The following is a 20,061-nucleotide window of genomic DNA, read 5'->3' as shown; positions in this document are numbered from 1 at the left end:
GTGAAGTAGTTATGTTTCCTTTACTACACTTTAGAGTGCGAATGACTGAAATGAAGATATGTTGTGTGTTTTAAAGGAAACTTTTGTACATTTGTGCTATAAAATGAAAACAGATTGTCTGGCTCAATGGCAGTGACATCATGACCACAGGGTGTATATTAAATGAATCAGTGTGTAGAACGCTGTGTATGCCATGTGTTTATAACTGTGCGTGCTACTTCAGTGCCCCTGTCCTGGCATGGCTCAGAGTGTTCCTAACACAGAGTCATGCCGGAGACGTTTACACTCAGAAAGGTCAGAGCTAAATCCATCCGCTAACAAGTCAAGAAAGAACAGTCTTTTCCTGCTGCGCCTCTCATTCTCATACCGTATACCCTTCTCTTTTTACACTGTGCCTCTCTCCACTTCTCTCCTTTGATCTGAGTCAGTAGTGGACTTATTTATAGCCTAATGGTCTACAGCTATCCACAGGAGTACATGAATTCAACAACTGCTACACACAGCACTCTACAACGTGTGTATATGGAATTTTTAGTAGGACCCAAAAGACTAAGTCCACTACCAGTTATCAAAATCGAATACAACGGTTTAATCCATTGATCTGTATTGTTTAAGAATATGCAAGGCATGCAAATGTCATGAGGGAAATCCTATGGTGACAGAAATCAATAGTTTTGAGTCATTTCGGAAATATGATTCATTTTCTACAGCACAAGATTTGTTGCAACCAACAACACATGGACCAAAAGACCTAACCTAAAAGCAATTACACACCAACAACACACTGCTTAACAAAAGTGTATGGCATGCTCAGATAGATCAAAGGCAGAGCTCTGCAGTTTTCATGAAGCCGATCACACCTTCGTAACAGAGCAGGCAGTATACATTGAGGTCCAAACTGAGACCGAGACTTGGTGGCGTGCAGGAGAGAGCGGCGGAGGAGTGCAGGAAAGAGAGGCGGGGGATAAAACAGCTCCGCAGTGTTGGGTGCAAAGTGGGAGATATCCACATCTGGAACGGCAGCAAAACATACCGGCGTCTGTCATTGGGCTCGCTGAAGAAACGGCATATGACCCGCATGGCCGGAGTCGCTTGTTTGGAGGTAGTCTTGTGATTTGACCTACCGCAGTGGACATGTGTGTGGACTTGTGCGTATGTGTGTTCCTTGATCAGCTCACTCAACACTATATCTACATGCACTGGCGAAGTGAAAGGTCACTGGAAGGAGTGTGGAGTGTGTCACATGCTTTCAGACGACTCTGTCAGTATGGGATGTGGCGCAATAAACTGTTCTAAACATAGCTTGAGACCCAAGCTTAACAGTGTGTCAACAATCCAGAGGTCTTTAAAACCACATACAATAGAAACAAGTTAATTCATCATAAGTAGCTAAATAAACCAATTCAAGCCATAATTCTTGTAAAAACACTTGTATAGAAGTATATGTATATACACCGATTAGCCATGACATTAAAACCACTGACAGGTGACGTGAATAACATTGATTTATTATTATTATTATTATTGATTTATATTAGGTAGCAAGTGAACAGTCAGTTCTCAAACTTGACGTGTTGGTAGCAGAAAAATGGACAAGTGTAAGGATCTGAGCCACTTTGACATGGGCCAGATTGTGATGGTTAGACGACTGGGTCAGAGCATCTCCAAAACGGCAGGTCTTGTGGGGTGTTCTCAGTGTGCAGTGATTAGTACCTAACAAAAGTGATCCAAGGAAGGACAACCGGTGAACCAGGGACAGGTTCATGGGTACGCAAGGCTCAGTGGTGCACGTGGGGAGCGAAGGTTAGCCCATCTGGTCTGATCCCACAGAAGAGTTACTGTAGTACAAATTGGTTAAAAAGTTCATGCTGGTTATGATAGAAAGGAGTCAGAACACACAGTGCATCACAGCTTGCTGCGTATGGGGCTGCGTAGCTACAGACTGGTCAGAGTACCCGTGCTGACCCCTGTCCACCGCCGAAAGCACCTACAATGGACTCGTGAGCATCAGAACTGAACCATCGGGCAATGGAAGAAGGTGGCCTGGTCTGATGAATCACGTTTTCTTTTACATCACGTGGACTGCCGGGTGCGAGTACATCGTTTACCTAGGGAAGAGATGGCACCAGGATGCACTAAAGGAAGAAAGTTAGGCGGAGGCAGTGTGATGCTCTGGGTAGTGTTCTGCTGAGAAACCTTGGGTCCTGGCATTCATGTGGATGTTCCTTTGACATGTACCACCTACCTAAACATTGTTGCAGACCAAGTACCAATTGTTTAGGAATGGTCTGAGGAATATGACAGAGTTCAAGGTGTTATTTTGGCCTCCAAATTCCCCAGAGCGGAATCGGATCGCGCATATGTGGGATGTGCTGGACAAAACAGTCTGATCCATGAGGCCCCATCTCACAACTTACAGGACTTAAAGGATCTGCAGCTACCACAGGACACCTTCAGAGGTATTGTGGAGTCCGTGGCTCGTGGGGTCAGAGCTGTTTTGGCAGCACAAGGGGGACCTACACATTATTAAGCAGGTGGTTTTAATGTTATATCTGATCGATATATATTTATATATCCGCTACCAAAACACTGATATATAACCATAATTAATTAAATTCATAATTTCAGACTAGCAGAATAACACTCATTAAAAAAACAAAAAACAGTATCAAATAGTAACCAGAGGAAACAACAAGAATTAACACAGGAATTAGCACAGGAAATGCTGTGCTACTTCTTGCTATTCCTCACAAGTGGTCTGTCAAATGTGATTAAATGAAAAGCGTGCATCTGCTTTCACATAAGTCTCTGCATTATGCATATAGTGGTGCAGGGATACATGCAGAACCTGCAGAGGCAGGCGAAACAGGAGGGAAAGAAAGCTGAGGCATGAATGTAATCCATCAGTACACATCAGCTTTATATCTGTGCACTTATCAGGGCTTAAACTACACCAGGTTTATTTCAACTCGCCAACACTGTTGTGCAAGTAACTCATAACTAATGTGCATCTGTAATAGTAATGATAGTTTGCTTTAAAAGATTTTTCTCTGTCAGTGTTTTTTGAGGTGATATAAGACTCCATCTACTGTTGAACAAATGGCAGTGCAGTGAAAATGGAAATCTTGGTCCTGATAGGAAAATGAGCTCAAATTGACTCTCATGAGTGTCACTGTACATTACAGAATCTCTTCAAGTTAGATTTTGTGTGTGAATGACATAGTAACACTGTTATTAATGTTATATTAATAACATTCTAGATTTCTCTTGATTTCCTTGCATCTTTAATTATTATAGTCTACTGGATGTGTTCCCTACTCCAGCATTCTTTGCTCATTTCTTACATTTACACAAAATTTACTTTCACCAAATCCTTCGCATTCCTTATTTTTCTTTTAAATAGCGTCCCTTAAGGGCTCAGCATCACTGTATCGAAGAAGAAGAAGCCATTATTTGTCACATATACATTATAGCACAATGAAATTCTTTTCTTCGAATACCCCAGCTTGTTAGGAAGCTGGGGTCAGAGCGCAGAGTCAGCCATGATACAGCACCCCTGGAGCAGAGAGGGTTAAGGGCCTTGATCAAGGGCCCAACAGTGGCAGCTTGGCAATGCTGGGGCTTCAACCCCCGACCTTCTTATCAGTAACCCAGAGCCTTAACCTTTGGTTTCATGTTAATAATATATAAATTGGTTGTTACCACATTGCTTAAGCTAATTCATATCACTGTGTAAATATGCAGATGACATGACCATACTTGGACTCATTAAAGTCATCGTATAATAAACTGGTGAACAGAATCATAGTCTATGGTGAGGAAAATGACCTGGTTCTTAACATAGACAAAAGCCTCTGCAGCCTCTTATCCTTAAAGGGTCTGAGGTGGAACAGGCTGATAGTCACAAGTTTTTAGGCCTTCACATGGCTGTAAACCTGAACTGGGCTGATAACACCATGGTCACAGTGAAGAAAGCACAGCAGAGGCTTTACTTCATCAGGCTGCTGAAGAAGTCCAGACTCAGCCCTCAGCCCCTCACCCAGGCTTTCAGAGGCCATGCTGAAAGTTTTCTCACCAGCAGCATTACCATATGGTTTGTAAATACCACCCTGGCTGAAAGAAGATCACTTCACCGGGCCATCAAAACTGCAGAGAGAATCATCAGCTCTGAGCTACCCTCTATGGAAATATTATACACACAGCGTTGCAGGAGAAATGCGCAGAGCATTCTTAGTGATCAAAATCACCCAGTTCACTGTGTGTTCAGGTGGAATAACTCAGGATATAACTGAAGACATCAATGGCCAATATAGATCGCCACTCATAAGGCACATTTTTATAATAGTTTTTTTTTCCACCCACTGTCAGACTGATTGCAAAAGACATTAAGATAGGAGGTATAATATTTCCCTCCAGCCTCACTCATAGCAGGGACATTTAATTCATACACTCGACCGTCTATGAATGGGTTGTGTTTTTAATTTTCTTACTGGCTATGCCAGATAGGGTTTATATATAATAATTTATTTTAAATGTGTTATTTGTTAAATTAAATTAATATGAAATGAAATTAAAAATTAATTAATTAAAAGGTTAAATTAAATGAAAATTTATTTGACTGAGTTATAATGTACCTGTACTGCTTTGTACCTGTGCATATGGCAATAAATCTGAATCTAACATTTTGCACCTCTCAGCAATCGAATCCATGCTCATTTCTGCACACATTTCATCAAGAAAGATCATTGCTTCTCTTCCAAACATATGCATCTATTGCAATAACATTCATGTTGCTTTGGAAATCTTTAGAGGAATTTGTTATCACTACATCTGTGATGTTACATGCAGAGCAGGGACAATGCAAAAATAAATAAATAAAATAAAATAAAACAAAAAATGGATACTGTTGCATATACACGCACAGATAATCATCCATCCAAACACACACACTTTCATGCCATGAGTGAGAATCCCAAGCTTGAGGCTCAATTCAAACGGTCTCCTCCATGCAGTTTCCCTCTTAACCTGTGCATCTGATGCGTTTAATGCCCAGAATCTCTGTATGATTACACCAGTTTGAGCTTTTGCAGTGATTTAGTAGCAATTCTGTGCATTAAAGCTGAGGGTGGGAGAGAGGGACGGGGTTCTCAGTGCATGTTAGACCATGATGCTCGTGTCTAAGAGTGAAGCAAGCCGATGCGATTCGTACAGTAGGAGAGCATTCATTCTGGGAGCGCCAGCACTTACGTTCCACTAATAACCGGCTCAGAGCGCCGAGACACCAGGCCTGGCCTCTGCAGATGGTTATTCCTATCGATAAGGACACAGGTCGTGAATCACACACACTTTCGTACGCACTCAACAGACATTAACCCACAGATATACACAACAGACAAACTTTTTGCATAGCTTTGTGACTTTGTTTGCTTAAGGTGTGTCAGATTGACTGTGAAAAAGGCAGAGTCGCGCTGAGAAAGTGACGTGATGAACACTTGTATTAACAAACAGAAACACATATGTATTAAATGTCATTTACAATGGTATTTAACATCGTCACATTCTGAGGTGAGACGCAACAAATTACAATCGCTCTGTTGCTCTACTTAAGTCTGGTTTTCTTTCACCTAATACTTTTGACTTTACTTACTACTCAATATTGACATTTATTTTCAAACACTGCAACACTTACATCTATTTCTTTATAATCGTTTTTATTTTATCATCAGACAGCTTTAAGTATTCTATCTAAATTCCTAAATTAAACAGATATGACTGAAACTGTACACTCTTCCCATCACTGTAATCTGTTTCTACGTACATTTTGCATTCAGCGAGTTTGTATCATGTTTTTAACATCTGAGAGACGTTGTCCCACATTTCTTGGTGAAAGAGGCACTAATCAGTCCGTACAGGATTTCAGAGTTTTATGTGATTGATGCGGCCAAAAATGCTTGATGTTCCTGCTGCTATTTTCAACACTTGCGATGAAATTGGTGGAGTTTTTTGTGCTTTGTTTTTGTGGAAAACTACTTGAATTGATGAAATTGCAATTGCACAAAACTGCTTTGCAAGGTCTGTCACAGTGATGTTTGTTGGTAAACAAGACCTTTTAGCTGTTCGACACATGTGAATCGAAGAGGGCTTTGATATTGAATACACGTTGTATTGACCTCACATGACGCATCTTGGCCCAAATCTGCAGTAATTGTTTTTAAAAAATTGCAAGCTCCTATGAATATTGCAGAGTTTTGCGTTAATTTCTGCGATCACAAAATCCTGGAGGGACTGATTAATATACCTTCAGTAACTAAAATTGGTGTGTGATTTGAGGCAGGCATGTTTTTTCTTTTGTGAATCTCTGTGAAGTTAAAATTGAACAGTTGTACCTTTCTACTTCTGAATATTTACTTAGGCAAGTAACTGCACATTGACTTGAGTAAAGAATTCATGTATTTGTACCACCTTTGGTCATATCTCAACCCAAGAGCCAAAGATTAGGAGTAACATCACTGCAAACTTTAGTTTGCATGCAAATGGACATGTTTATTTTACTCTAAGTATGACAGCAGAGTTGGAGAATTGAGCATAATTACAGGAGTATAATTGAAGAAGCCCTGTATCCCTGTATCTGCTCTCTCCATGTGTGGACTAAGAATACACAATGAACTATAGACATTTATAAGAAAAACAAATAAAGCTGCTGTCCTCAAAGCTTTCTCAGAAGAACTAAACACAGCTGATCAGTCATCTCTTACAGCTTTGAGAGTGTAAGATACACACCCTATGGCTATAGAAATAAATGGGTGAGTGGCCAGTTTCTTGGGTGTATATGCGTGTTTGGTTTGTGTAGCATAGAAAGACAAACACAGAGAGAGTCATGTGATATGTCATGAATCACACTTTGAGTTAGGTGGTAAACAATTTACACATGTCCTTACAAGTGAACACTTATGTGCATGTGTACACAAACACACACACACACACACACACACACACACACACACACACACACACACACACACACACACATAGTATGGTCTGAATCATTCTAATAGAGCTGGTCTGTTTGAGCTTTAGTCATATTTGTCTTTCAGTAATCTGTTATACTGATTCAAAACATAATAATTGTTACTAAAAATTAGTCTGAATTGCAAGCCAATTACAGATGGGTTTTTATAGATTGTGGTTTTAAGATGATTCTTGTGATCCCTTTCTCAGGGCTGACTTTATTTGGCTATTTGTACTAAAAATGCTGTAAACCTGAAATATATAAACAAGTGAGATTTTAGAAGCAGAAAGAAATCAAACTGAATTTCAGAATGCTTTGAAAAGCCGTTCACATGTGCCAAGGGTGAGACATGTGAAATAGTCCAAAATTCTTTCTCACGCTTTCATTTGATCCGTGCATGTATGATGCAAGGGCTAAACATTAAAGGCACACACTAATCTTCTTGAGGAAGCATTTAACTTCAGGAAATACCTAGTTTTCATGAAGGGAACAAAGGAATTGCCTTAGGCAGCATGGGCTACTGACTAGAGGAGGAAAATGAGTGTGTTAGCCTCCCCTGTGCCTGAGTACTCACATGTCGCTGGCGATGGACGAGTTGCGGGACATGGACTTGGGCGACAGGTCATAGTCGCTGTCCGAGCGGTAGAGGAAGGACTCCCTCCTCTGGTTGTGTGGAAAGTTGGCCTGGATGATGAGGCCAGAGCCTGGACTGGTCATGGGATCCAGGGGACTCCTTCCTGAAGACGTGCCATTGTCCACGTCAAAACTGCAGATACAGAGAGTTGGGGGGGGGGCAGTGAAAAAACTTAATATCTGAATCAAACATATCCAGTGGGTCACCAGTATTGTGGATGACCCTTCTGCTAGGTGCTCTAATAAGCTTTACACTTACATGAACATACAGTATATTGGGCTCAAAAGTCGTGAATTACATTATAAATTTGATTGGCTTTAACTGAAATGGCATGTTGCTATGTCTTCAATATTAAAAAACATTTTTGACTTTATAACAAAACACTGGTTCCAAAATATATATCATGTATGTTTGTTTTGACTTCTGTTCTAGTCTCTATCCCTGTCCTGCTATTGGTTTGTTACCCAATCTCGTTCACCTGTTTTGTGTTAATTCTTGGTTAAGTCTTGCTTTTGAAATCATGCTTTTGTTTTGTTATGCCCAAGCTTTGATTTCTGTGATTCCTAGTTCCACATTCTCCTGATTAAAGCTTCATCTGTATGATTATGGACTATCAGTGTTTCACTGTTGCCTGCCTGTGTGACCCCGGAATATGATTATTAAGGGAAAAAAGAACTTCTCAAATGAATGAACGGAGAGATCTGAATTGATTTAAATTTAAATCCAACCTGTGGAAAACTAGGACTTAAATATATTAATCCATGTAACCCAAATGCTCAGGGAAACATCATGCCTCCCCTGTTGAAGACATCCTTTCCCCCTGAGACCAAAAACACTAAACAGATACACACACACACACACACACACACACACCCCTTCTGTCTGAGGATATTTTCCAGAAGAAGATGTAGAGCCAAGAAAGATGTATGTGGTGCTCTGGATAAAGTATTCAGACACTGACAAAGCATAATCTCTGAGCACAGAAAACAGATTCCTCACCTAAAAAGGCTAAAGCCAATCATCTTGGCGGGATTTTGTAATCCAGCCAGACATTTTGCACTGCTGCTATTTTAGATATAATAAGGTATATGAGTTGTATAACAATGAACAATAGTCTGTAGCTATGCCACATAATCACAGTGTCCTTTATATTCCACACTTCTGATTTCTTCATTCTATATGGTGGTAATTCATATGTGTATGGTGGATGCATCTCAAACAGATTTTTAAAAACGTGTGTAATTGTTAATATGGTGAAATTGACAGCTGCTATAATAAAGTGATGACAGGAACTTGTTTCATTAAACGGATAAAAAGCATGTGGTATTCTTAAAATAAAATCGTTGGCATTGGTAAATTGCTGTGGTGTAATAACAATAAGAAGGAAACACCTTGGGACATTGGGATTATAGCACTCATTTTTACAAACTGCTAAAAGAAAAAAGGTAGACAAAATATGACAAACTAAATGTGACGAAAGACATTCCTTCATTCTGTATCGAAATGGCATTTTCTTTTGAAGCTATAGACAAAGATGAACTCTGGTCCTTCTCTTCTCTCTGTTGGCTGTCATCAATCTGTCGTCCCTTTCAAGTGCAGGCCTGTGATATGTCGAATAACTCTCTATCGACATCCTCTCTAGTGAGGACTTAGACACAAATGCTCAGCTCTAGAGTTACAAACCCATAGGTCAGCCAAAAACAAACAAAGACATTGGTCTCCAGTACAATTCAGACTCCTGTTCAATGCAGTGAGTCTTCCTTAATCCCTAATCATCTGTGGGGGTCTATTGTGTGTCTATTTTTATAAAGAGTGTGTTCCTGACAATTGGGACGAAGGTAAGCTATATTATGTATAGTAGAATAAAGTTTAAAGCTGCATTTCTATACATTTAAAATACACTAGGACATCTAATGCTAAGTGGTGAAGAGAACGGCAAGGTTAAACTTCAGTACTGATTGCTAAACGTGTGAAGTATTCAAACATGAATTCACCAACAGAAATGCTACTGCAGATCCATTAGAACAGAATATATATATATATATATAAAATGTATGTATGTATATAAAAATCTGTATTCATCACCACAAATCACAGATTCAATCCGGCTTCCAGTTTTGTTTCTTTAGTGCACAAAGGCAGCTAGCAAGCGGCATTTTGCATAAGTGTGTGAACCTCTGAATGTGTGGGCCGACATCTGAGCCCTGCACAATACTGTTTGGTGAGGTGTATTATGATACCTCCTGCAGGGCAGATACACGGAGAAGAAGGAAGTAGCGCAAATGTATCATTTCACAGTTAGTTCATTTCAGCAGCAATAGGCTGAACCTGTTTCATGTGTGTTATGCTTGAATAATTACATTAGGGGAATGTAAAAAAAAAAAAAAAGGGAATGTAGTCTAGACTGTCAAACCTGATACCAGATGAATGCTAGATAAGCTAAAAAGGAAGTTGTTAAAGGTAGTCTCACTCATAATGTCCAACTAAAGATTTCACTGGATATTGTAGATTTGACCCATCTAAGAAGTGGTGCTGTAATGATAAACACTGTCAGGACTCTTATTCACAATATGTTCATACCTTTCAACATACTGTTGTATATAGTCATTAAAGAGTAATAATTTATATTCCCACTATATTTCCAGTGTTACCCAGACGAGGTTTCTCTCTTGTGTCGTCTCAGGGAGACGCCTTATGTCGCCTCTGGCTTGCTCATTAGGGATCTAAATTTGCATCTGCATCCAGATTTCTGTGAAGCAGCTTTGTGACAGTGTTTATTGTCAAAAGCTATATGCAAATATACGGAACTGAAATTGACTGAAATGAAATCAGTCCCATTCACAATCCCTGTTTCACTGTGAACTAACTCATGAGATAACAAAAATCAGCTCATTGCTCTCATCAAGACTCCTTTATCCAACAGTCAAGACCCTAGACGTTTAATCTACCTCATCAGACGTCATCCCCAGACATTAACGTCACATGTGTCCCACATCACAAAGCAGCCCGTGCGGTTTCCTCTCAGGCATGCAGAAGCGCGCTAAATTTGGAAGCTTAACATAGTAGGAAGGGGCCCAGACGAGTGACTGACGCACTGAAGGGGCCTCTAGCTCCTACTGGGGCTTCTCTAATTGGGCTGCAAGTGGCCCTGGCTCTCAGACAGACACAAAACTGCCAGAGATATGTAGCGATGAGCAGGGTTAGAGAGGAAAAGACAAGAGAAAGAAGGGCGCCCTTGGCCCATTTTGGCAGAGGTCGTCCCCAGATAGATTGCTGGCGAGAGGGGAGGTTGAGCTTCCAGAGAGCTGAAAGAGAAACTCGCAGGGGGGGAAAAAAAGAGAGGGAGGTTGTTTTGGTGATGACGTGTTTGAGTGTGACGCCACACACTTACATGTTTCCAGGTCAAAGCTGTGAGCTGATTGCACACCAACCGTGCAGAGTGAGGGGGCACTGAAGCGTGAAGCAGCATCTGCTCTCCATAAGCGTTCATTCATTGTGAGGCAAAGCGGCTGATAATAGACTTCACACTTTCCTCATTACCAGCCTTCCCATCTTTAGTCATGCTAAATTCAGTGATCATACTGTACATACTGACATATTTCGGGTTTAAGAATTCCAGAAATGTTATGCTACCTAAATAAGGAATAACACATTATGAGGTGTAACACGATAGGAAAATAATCAATACCGAGGTGGTGTTAGTCTTTAAAATGTATGCGTTTCCAATAACAGCATATCCTGATGTGTTTTATTCCTCTTGCGCTACGTCAGTTTGCCCAAGTGAACTATTTTTGAATTATTAAAGAACAACAGGTAGTACATTTTATTTGTTTATTGTTATGTTTCATGCTGTGACAAGTCAGTTCCTGTTATCACTTGCGTTGCAATAGCTATAAACGAGCCGTTCCTTCACCAGCCTCTTTTTTCCCCCTCTCTCTGAAAGTTAATACGACAACAAACGCAGCATGGGACTGAGATACCACGAAAAACAAAAAGTCCTCCGTCTTTCCATTAATGCTAAATAAAACATCTCTTGATAAACGGCTTACTGATCTGTGTACTGTATATTCAGCGTCCACCATACAAGTCCCTTTGAACTAGCTGTTACTATAGAAAAAGATCATGAGTGCATTAATATCAGCCTTTGATTTCCTTTTCTGTCCGAGCCGTGCTGTTGTAGACCAATTGGGCTTCATGAATTCAACCGTGTGCTGGAATAATGTGAAATTACCACGCATACTGAATCTGAATTCAGTGGTCAAGCCTGATGTTGAGTGATTTTGATCAGTGATGAGTTCCTGCTACACACACACACACACACACACACACACACACACACACACACACACACACACAATGAGATACTGTAAGCAGTCAGTGTGCACTGCCTCATGGCACACAGCAGGAAACCTGACTCCAGGCTCTATGCAGGATTATACAGAGAGAGAGAGACGAGCCAAGGCCAACTTTGAAAAAGAGACTCACATCTTGCAGTGAGGAGAGACACCGACAAATATACATCAGTGCAGCTAAAGCAGGTAACAACGGCATAAACTTGAATTTTCACACCGAGTGCTGTTAACAAGTAGAAGTAGCATTTTTCTCCAACAAAGAAAGCTGAAAGACGAACAGAAGAACTTTACCATATGCCTTCTGAGTGTCTGAGAGAGCTGGTGGAGCGAGAGCGTGGTTTCATCACAATGCTCATTGTTGAGACTCACTTTTCCTCTTCACCCCTTTTCCGTTTCACACCAACTCGAGTGTACTCTACTCTCTTGGCATGCTCCCAGGAGCTTGCGCTTATTCCGCCTTTTGTGTACAAACCCGCACAGAACGCTTGTGCGCTGTCGCACTATTTCTGCTTGACTTCTTCCTCTCTGCCTCTTTCTCTGACTCTCTCGCTCACTGACTGCAGGTTGTGTAAGCACCAGCTCGTGTTTCCAATCTCTCTTCTCTTGTCTTCTCTGGGTAAAGTGGCCTGGGAGAGAGGAGAGAGAAGGGACAGGGAGGGGAGGTGCTGTCCTAGGGGCAATGTGTGCGTGTGTATGTGCGTGCGTGTGCATGCGTGTGCGTGTGTGTGTGTTTGTGCTGTATCTCAGAGAGGGAGCCAGAGTGGCTTTAGGGAATGGAGAATGTATAGCATTAGTTGCAGAGGGAGGACGACAACTGGTGACAACAATCAAAAGTCAGTTTCTCAGGGATGCATGTAAGGCACGCCATACGTGCAACGACAGAGGAGCAGAGAGTGCAAGAATAGAAGTAAAAAGGGGAAACGCAGTTAAACACAGATAAACAGCATCGGAAGTTGACGTCTGTGAAGAGTGAGACGCTCAGCTGAACAGGGCAAAGCCAGGCATGTGTCCTGGGTCACTTGCATATTAAATGTCTAATGAAACTTAGAAGGAACAGTGGATAAAATTACAACAAAAAAAATAAAACACAATTCCTTTACTGTCTGATATTCAGGTCAGTGTGTGTGCTTGTGTGCGTGTGTGTGCGTGTGTGTGCGTGTGTGTGCGTGTGTGTGTGTGTGTGTGTGTGCGCGTGTGTGTGTGTGTGTGTGTGTAACGCTGTCCAGCAGAGCGTATCTGATCTAATAAAAAGAAGCGTGACATGAATAAAGTACCCAGTACCGTCACAGGCTCTCTGCGGTTATGTCCAATTCTAAAATTTCCAAGCATTATCTGAGTGCTGACTGACCTCAGGCACACACGTGTGTATACACACACACACACACACACACACACACACACACTGTATTTGAACCTTTTATTACATTTTTCCAAACTCAGGAAAGCAGACTCGGTAAAGAAATGAGCAGAGAACAGATAGGATGCCATGCCTTCATCGTAATATATTTGATGACATTTCTTTCATATAGACAGACACAGGCATATTATGAATGTTACATATAATAAGATTATTTTTTTTACAAACTGTTATAGAACAGAGGGTGAAAGGTTTACGCATACCGAATCTGAATTCAAAACATTCCTGTGTCACATCTGAATATTATAATGCACCGACACTGGATTCTCTTTCCATAAACACTAACCTGACAGAAAACCTCAGCATATAAACAATTACACATGCTTTTTTTTTTTATCTGTATGTGGAACATCTACCATGAATGAAAAAAAAAACATCAGTGAATTGGGTAGACATGCAGAGACCCATCACAGAGAATCGCTGCATAGAAAGACTGTGAGACACACATCCATCACAGCTGCCATGTTTGCGCTTGTTCAGGCTATTGATAGCAGGGCACTTCCAAAATGTATTGGAAAGTTGCAGCAGCTGTTACCCTGGTGCATATATGGCATAGTAAGGATTCCAATTAAAATGTTCATGATTAAGCTAGTGTGCTGGGATTAAGGAGAGATAAAGTCCCTTCTGAAACTATTAGAACAGCAAGGATAATTCAACTGTTTTTGCTGAAGATATTTTGGTTTGAGAGAAAATATGAATATGAGAAGAGCGTTTGGAATTTCCGCTTTTATTTATATGTAGATGTGTTAAACGACATAGAATGTAACACATTTTGTATCAGACCACCCGATTTTATGCGTAGCAAAAATACTAGAACATGTGACTGACAAGGTGTTTCTTGTTACGCACGTCTGTCCTATTAGAGTGATTGTTTACACAATAAATAGCTCTGAACATCTACTCTTGGTTTTAGCCTTCAGTTTCACTTGTGAAGACCGATGTTAAAAAGGATAAGCCAACATGAAGATCACAGAGCTGTCTATGGGAGAAAAGCAAGACATTTTGAATCTGAGAAAAGAGGGAAACCAATCAGAGGCATTGTACAAACATTGGGTGTAGCCAATACAACAATTTCATATCTCATGAAAAGAAAGAAACCATTGGTGTACTGAGCAACAGATACTGAATGGGTCAGCCAAGGAGAACAACTACAACTGATGACAGTAACAGTGTAAGAGCTGTGACGAAAACCCCCAAAACAACAGTCAGTGACATCACCAACAACCTTCACAGGGCAGGAGTAAAGGTATCACAAAAGTTCTGGAACGGAGATGAACCTCTACCAAAGTGCTGGAAAAGCCAAAGTGTGGAGAAAGAAAGGATCTGCTCACAATCCAAAACATACAAGCTCATCTGTGAAACATGGGGGAGGTAGTGTCATGGTATGGGCTTGCATGGCAGCTTCTGAAACATTGTCTCTTATCTTTATTGATGATAGAACTCATGATGGTAGCAGCAGAATGAATTTTACAGGAACATTTTCTCTGCCAATTTACAGAGAAATTCATTCAAATTAATCAGGAGTCACTTCATCATGCAGCAAGACAGTGATCCACAACACACTGCCACCTCAACAAAGGACTTCATCAGTGGGAAAAGTGGTTTTACACTGGCCAAGTCAATCACCGGACTGTAACCCAGTTAAGCAGCATTTCACGTCATGAAGAGGAGACTGAATGGAGAAACCCCCCGAAACAAACAACAACTGAAAGAAGCTGCAGTAAAAACCTGGAAAGGCAACATAAAAGAGGAAGCCAACAATTTGGTGATGTCAGTGAGTCGCAGGCTTGATGCAGATATTGCACGCAAGGGATATGTAACCTAAGGAATATGTAACTTTTGTATATTGCGCATCACTGAGCATTAGTGTATTAAAAATCAGTGTTTGTACAAGAAGACATCCACTGAGATCTTAAAAAAAAGGTGTTGAAAAATAACAGAAAGCTGACTGAATACGACCAAAACACTGTGACGAGTTCCAAGTTATTTTAATCAATGGACTAAGACAAACCAATTTTTAGCTTACAAATACATCATCAGGACAAATATCATGTCAATCAATGTTAATGTAATAATCAGACTGAGAGCTACACACAATGAAGACAATGAATTTCCTCAGAAATCACAGAGACGATTTCCAAAGGGGACGGCATAAACCATTTCTTCCTTTCCTTGGAGAGAAAGGAGAGTGTTTTCATCACATGACTAGAGAAGACACGTTTACTCCATAGTGCACGTACTTTAGCGCCATAGCTTTAGGACATGTGATCACTGACACTCAGAGTTCACTCACACGCACCAAGGTCCCAGCTGGGTCGCACCAAATATGAAGTGCGGCTGCTGGAGGTTTCTAAATATATTCCACCTTGTAGCCACCAAATCCTGCATGCTAAATATCAGATTGAATATATTCAAGAAAACACTTTACCATTCTTCAGAAACAGAAATGTCACATTCCTATATATACATAGAAACATAGTCTTCTTGAGTGGAAAAATTTGAAAAATTTTGAAAAAAAAGAGGCTTCTGGTGGTGAGGACAAACACCTTTCAGCTATATGACCTTATTTTCACCTTGAACTTGAATTCCAGCCAATAAAAAACTTGGACTACGAAGATGAAGAGAATTAAAAACAGCGAATATTATGGAAAAAGCTGCATTATGAGGAGTAAATCACAACATGACATGCTGTTATACAGTCTGTACAGGATTTTGCTGCGTTTTTTTTTTTTTGTGATTACTGTGGCCAAAAATGCTTGAATTTGCTGCGACTTTTGAAAAAAAATTGTGATGCAATTTGTGGATCTTTTTAGGTGTTTTTTTTTTGTATGGAAAACGACTTAAAGTGGCGAAATTGGATTTGCGCGAAATTGCTTTTCACAGTTTTCGCAGTGATGTTTGTTGGTAAATGAGACCTTTTACCTGTATTCGTGTTTTGACTCACGTGATTCGAAGAGGGATTTGACTGAATGTGCGTTGTCATGACATTACATGAAGTGTATTCGCATAAATCTGTGGACAATCTGCAGTAATTGTGAAAAATTGCACACTCCGAAGTTTGCTTTGGTTTTGTGTTCATTTCTCCGATCGCAGAAAACGTGAAATCCTGGAGGGTCTGATTAAAGGAAATTAATCAGTGACAGAGTGGTGGGATACAACCATCTGTGAAACAGAACTACTGTTCCCACCCCAAATTAAAACTACTGTTACCACGCCAATTTTATTTCCGCAGTACATCCTGAGGAGATTTATCCTTCTTATACAGCAGCAGTTTGGCAGTTTATTTATTACAGAACAAAACAGCATACTTATCAGTTTAATGTTGTGGAACGCCCACGTAACAAGTTACTTCCGTTTATCACTTATGGTATAGCAGCTGTAAACAATCATTCTCTCACTTTTCTTTCTCTCTATTTAATTAATAAGGCTTGTCATATTATCAAGAAACCAGAAAACACAAATTCCTCTGTTCTGAAAACTTTCCCACACTGGAGACTTACTGATAAATAAACATCTCCATACAGAAAGCTTCACCATATCAGTGATTTTATCATATCAATGAATTTACAACACATTAAAAAAAATTTTAATCATCTTATTCTCAGTGTTAAATTATGCAGATTACTTGCCATACAAGTTCTCTAATATACACAGTCAAGACACGTCCAGCAAAATACCTACTCTTACATTAACAATACTTTGTATAAATCTAATTGGTTTCATGCAGTGTGGGATACATAAATGCAGAACAGCATATTTATGAGTTTACTGCTTACACATCTAATGTGTGGTGAGAATTGAGGTTTAGCATTTCTAGTTATAGTAACCCCCATGCAACATCCTCTTTCAAAGTTAACATCTAATACAACATTTCCTAACCAGCTTCGTAGACAGAGCTATGTGTTTGTTTTACATATCTGACAACATAATCAATGACATTTCCATGTGCTCTGTCTCTCAAACATCACTTCTCCTCCTGCTCAGATAATAAGTTGCTGCTAATAATTTGTTGCTAATAATTTGTTGCAAATAAATTGTTCCAAATAAATTGCTGCTAAAAATGTTGCTAATAATATAAGGAGCTAAAATAATAGATGTGTGTGCACAGCAATGTAAGTGTAGAAGAAAAAGAAAGGGATAAAGCGAGAGACTTGGTTATCTCTTAGCTCACCTCTTTAAGCTGCTGAGAACTTAGAGAAGTGGAACTGAACACTCAATCTGCCAACATTACTTCCCTATAACTTAAAGGTTCAGTAAACGCCAGACATGTTCATACTAACTTCTTAAACACTGTATGATACAACAATTTAAGTACAGTAAAGAGGAGCAGCAGTAGTAGTCTGTAGTCTACAGTGTGTACAGTACCTATAGGATCGAAGAAGGTGCTTCCTCTTCATGCCTCTGTACACACTGAAGCTGCAGGCAATAAATTTGCCCGTGGGCTCCCTGTGCCAGTCCATTCTCACCACGGCTCTTTATTTCCTATGAGAGGAGCTTGAGTTTGAGCCTTGTGCCGGCAGCTTCCTTGCCTCTTCTACTCCCTACCCCGTTTTATGACCAACCTCACTCCGTTTTAGCCTCCGTTCAAACCGCCGTCTCTTTTCTCACCCTAATCTCATTAAGCCTTAGACACATAGAGTTTAGCCTTGGGCTTCTCCTCAGCTCAGTGTCCCCCCCCCCTTCCTCTTCAGCGTCAAACTCAGTCACTGTTAACACTTCCTCAGATCAGCAAATCAACTTTCATTTTTATTATGCTCAGCTGACAGGCATTCCTTCACTGATTTCAACGCAGAGAAACTCATAGACACCCGAGGTAAGGGGTGTGCGTGCGTGTATGTATGTGTGTGGACAGAGCTATAAGTCTGAAACGCTGATGTTTGTTTGTTATCATTTAAACTCAGAGCCTCTGAGGTGACGTGGTGGTTATTTTTAAAAAGGTGTGGCCGCGAGATAATGTTATGAGGCCATGAGCTGAATATATGGACAAATTATTAATTTGAGTCAAGGACATGAATTGTGTAGCTTGAGATCACAACTTAATATCTTGTAGAAACATCATATTTAATACATTTCCTGCAGTTATATGGCAGGAACTGGTGAAAAGGTGTATAAACTCCATCTCACTCATTTTAAAATAGTCTAAGAAAGACAACATGATAAATTAATTTGTGGCCTTGAGAAACATAACTTTAATATTTAATATATTATTTAATATATTAATAATTCCTGGCCAAACCTTACTAAAAAAATTCCCATCACTTCACCTCAGTGGCTCAAGACTTTGCGGAGTCCTAATCACAGCATAAATTCATACCTTTGATTTGTTTGGTCTAGTTTCATGCTAAACTTAATAATTAAACGAACCAAAAAAACGTTGGCGTGTAGGGCTGAAGACATCATCGTTTGTTGGTAAGTAATACGGTGATGGTAAAAGGTAAACATTTGCCAAGTGCCTGCAGAAATGACAACAATCACCCGTCAGTGCTCAAAATAATGATAGAAATAACTGGTTTTAAACATTTTGCGCATCTCATCCACTGTTTATTTTCTCTTTTTGTTCCTTGGTACAAATATCCGCAACACTTCACATTTCTGCTCAGTTTATCAGATTTTATCTCAACCCAAAATACACCAAATTTTTGGTTCCCTTGCTGCAGTTGTGTTGATCCAGGAACAATTTGCTTTCTCGCTGCAATCAAACCGTGGTGCAGGACAAGTTTACCACTATAAATTCACAGGGTTACACATTACACACTAGTGTAAAACCAACATTTCATATCAGCGTATAAAGTAATGCAGTAGAGCTATAATAATAATAATAATAATAATAATAATAATAATATGGAGCTCTCGTTACGTTGAGGTGCAATAAACCCTTACGTAGTGTGCATACACAAAAAAGGTTAAGCCCTCAAACAGCTCAACCGGCTTAAAGGTTTTTACCTTCATCCATGGCCACTGACTAAGTGCGTTGCTAAACAGCCACCACAGTGCCAGACTATAATGAGTGTCCAGCCCCAGAATATAAATAGACAAATCCAAGCAATAATCCCACAAACTAAATGCCACATGAGTCTCATTAGGATGTGGAAGTTTTGCCTAAATGTTTGCATCTGCAGTTCTGTAGGAAGCTGCCATGGTAAACTCTCCAGTTTTAAGCTGCTTTGCACTGAACACAGTGGAGCACTGTGATTCCGCATGGTGTTTACAAGCAACAGATGCTTATTGCAGTTTCTGAGGGAAAGTATTTCTCGTGTCAAAGGTATGCAAGGCATGCTAGACTAAATAATCTACATAGACTAAATAATGTACTAAAACATAGCCCTAATGTCATGGAGGGACAACCAGGGAAACTATGCACTGTTTGCAACAAATCAGATAGCTTAATATTTCCTCTATTTTAAAACGATTTGTTCGACTGCATTTTCTCAGTTCATTTAGTTTCCTTTACTTTACTGTCCTTTCCTTTAATGTACGCTTTCAGTGGCTTCATCTATTCAACTGTGTCCATTTAGGTCTCATAGAATATAAAACTATTCTTCACTAACATGGTAAAATAACACAGTAAGCTTTTGCTCAAACACCTAAGAACTCAGTTTTAAACAATATATTCTTGATAGTATGTTTAAACTAGCGTAAATGATTTTTT

The 20,061-nt window shown here is 39.9% G+C and overlaps 1 protein-coding gene across 11 annotated transcripts in view; it reads right to left on the bottom strand.

Moving 5' to 3' along the window:
* Window positions 1-20,061, bottom strand: part of LOC108276982 (cAMP-specific 3',5'-cyclic phosphodiesterase 4D) — a 194,572-nt gene that overhangs the window by 27,937 nt on the left and 146,574 nt on the right. For 4 of the 11 annotated variants that reach the window (XM_017489202.3, XM_017489200.3, XM_017489208.3 and 1 more), the window contains 2 exons: window positions 7,584-7,775; window positions 5,248-5,310 (listed from right to left, as the gene is read on the bottom strand). In XM_017489202.3, coding sequence (XP_017344691.1) covers window positions 5,248-5,310; window positions 7,584-7,775 — 255 coding nt within the window. Of the gene's footprint in view, window positions 1-860; window positions 1,012-1,033; window positions 5,214-5,247; window positions 5,311-7,583; window positions 7,776-12,286; window positions 12,749-17,777; window positions 18,245-20,061 lie in introns of those variants that run through there. The other 7 variants (XM_017489205.3, XM_017489203.3, XM_017489207.3 and 4 more) reach the window with 6 other exon arrangements.

Source organism: Ictalurus punctatus, chromosome 16 (genome assembly GCF_001660625.3).
Source record: "Ictalurus punctatus breed USDA103 chromosome 16, Coco_2.0, whole genome shotgun sequence".
Taxonomy (NCBI): Eukaryota; Metazoa; Chordata; class Actinopteri; order Siluriformes; family Ictaluridae; genus Ictalurus; species Ictalurus punctatus.
The sequence above is the reverse complement of the archived record's forward strand: the minus strand, read 5'-3'. Positions and strand labels throughout refer to the sequence as shown.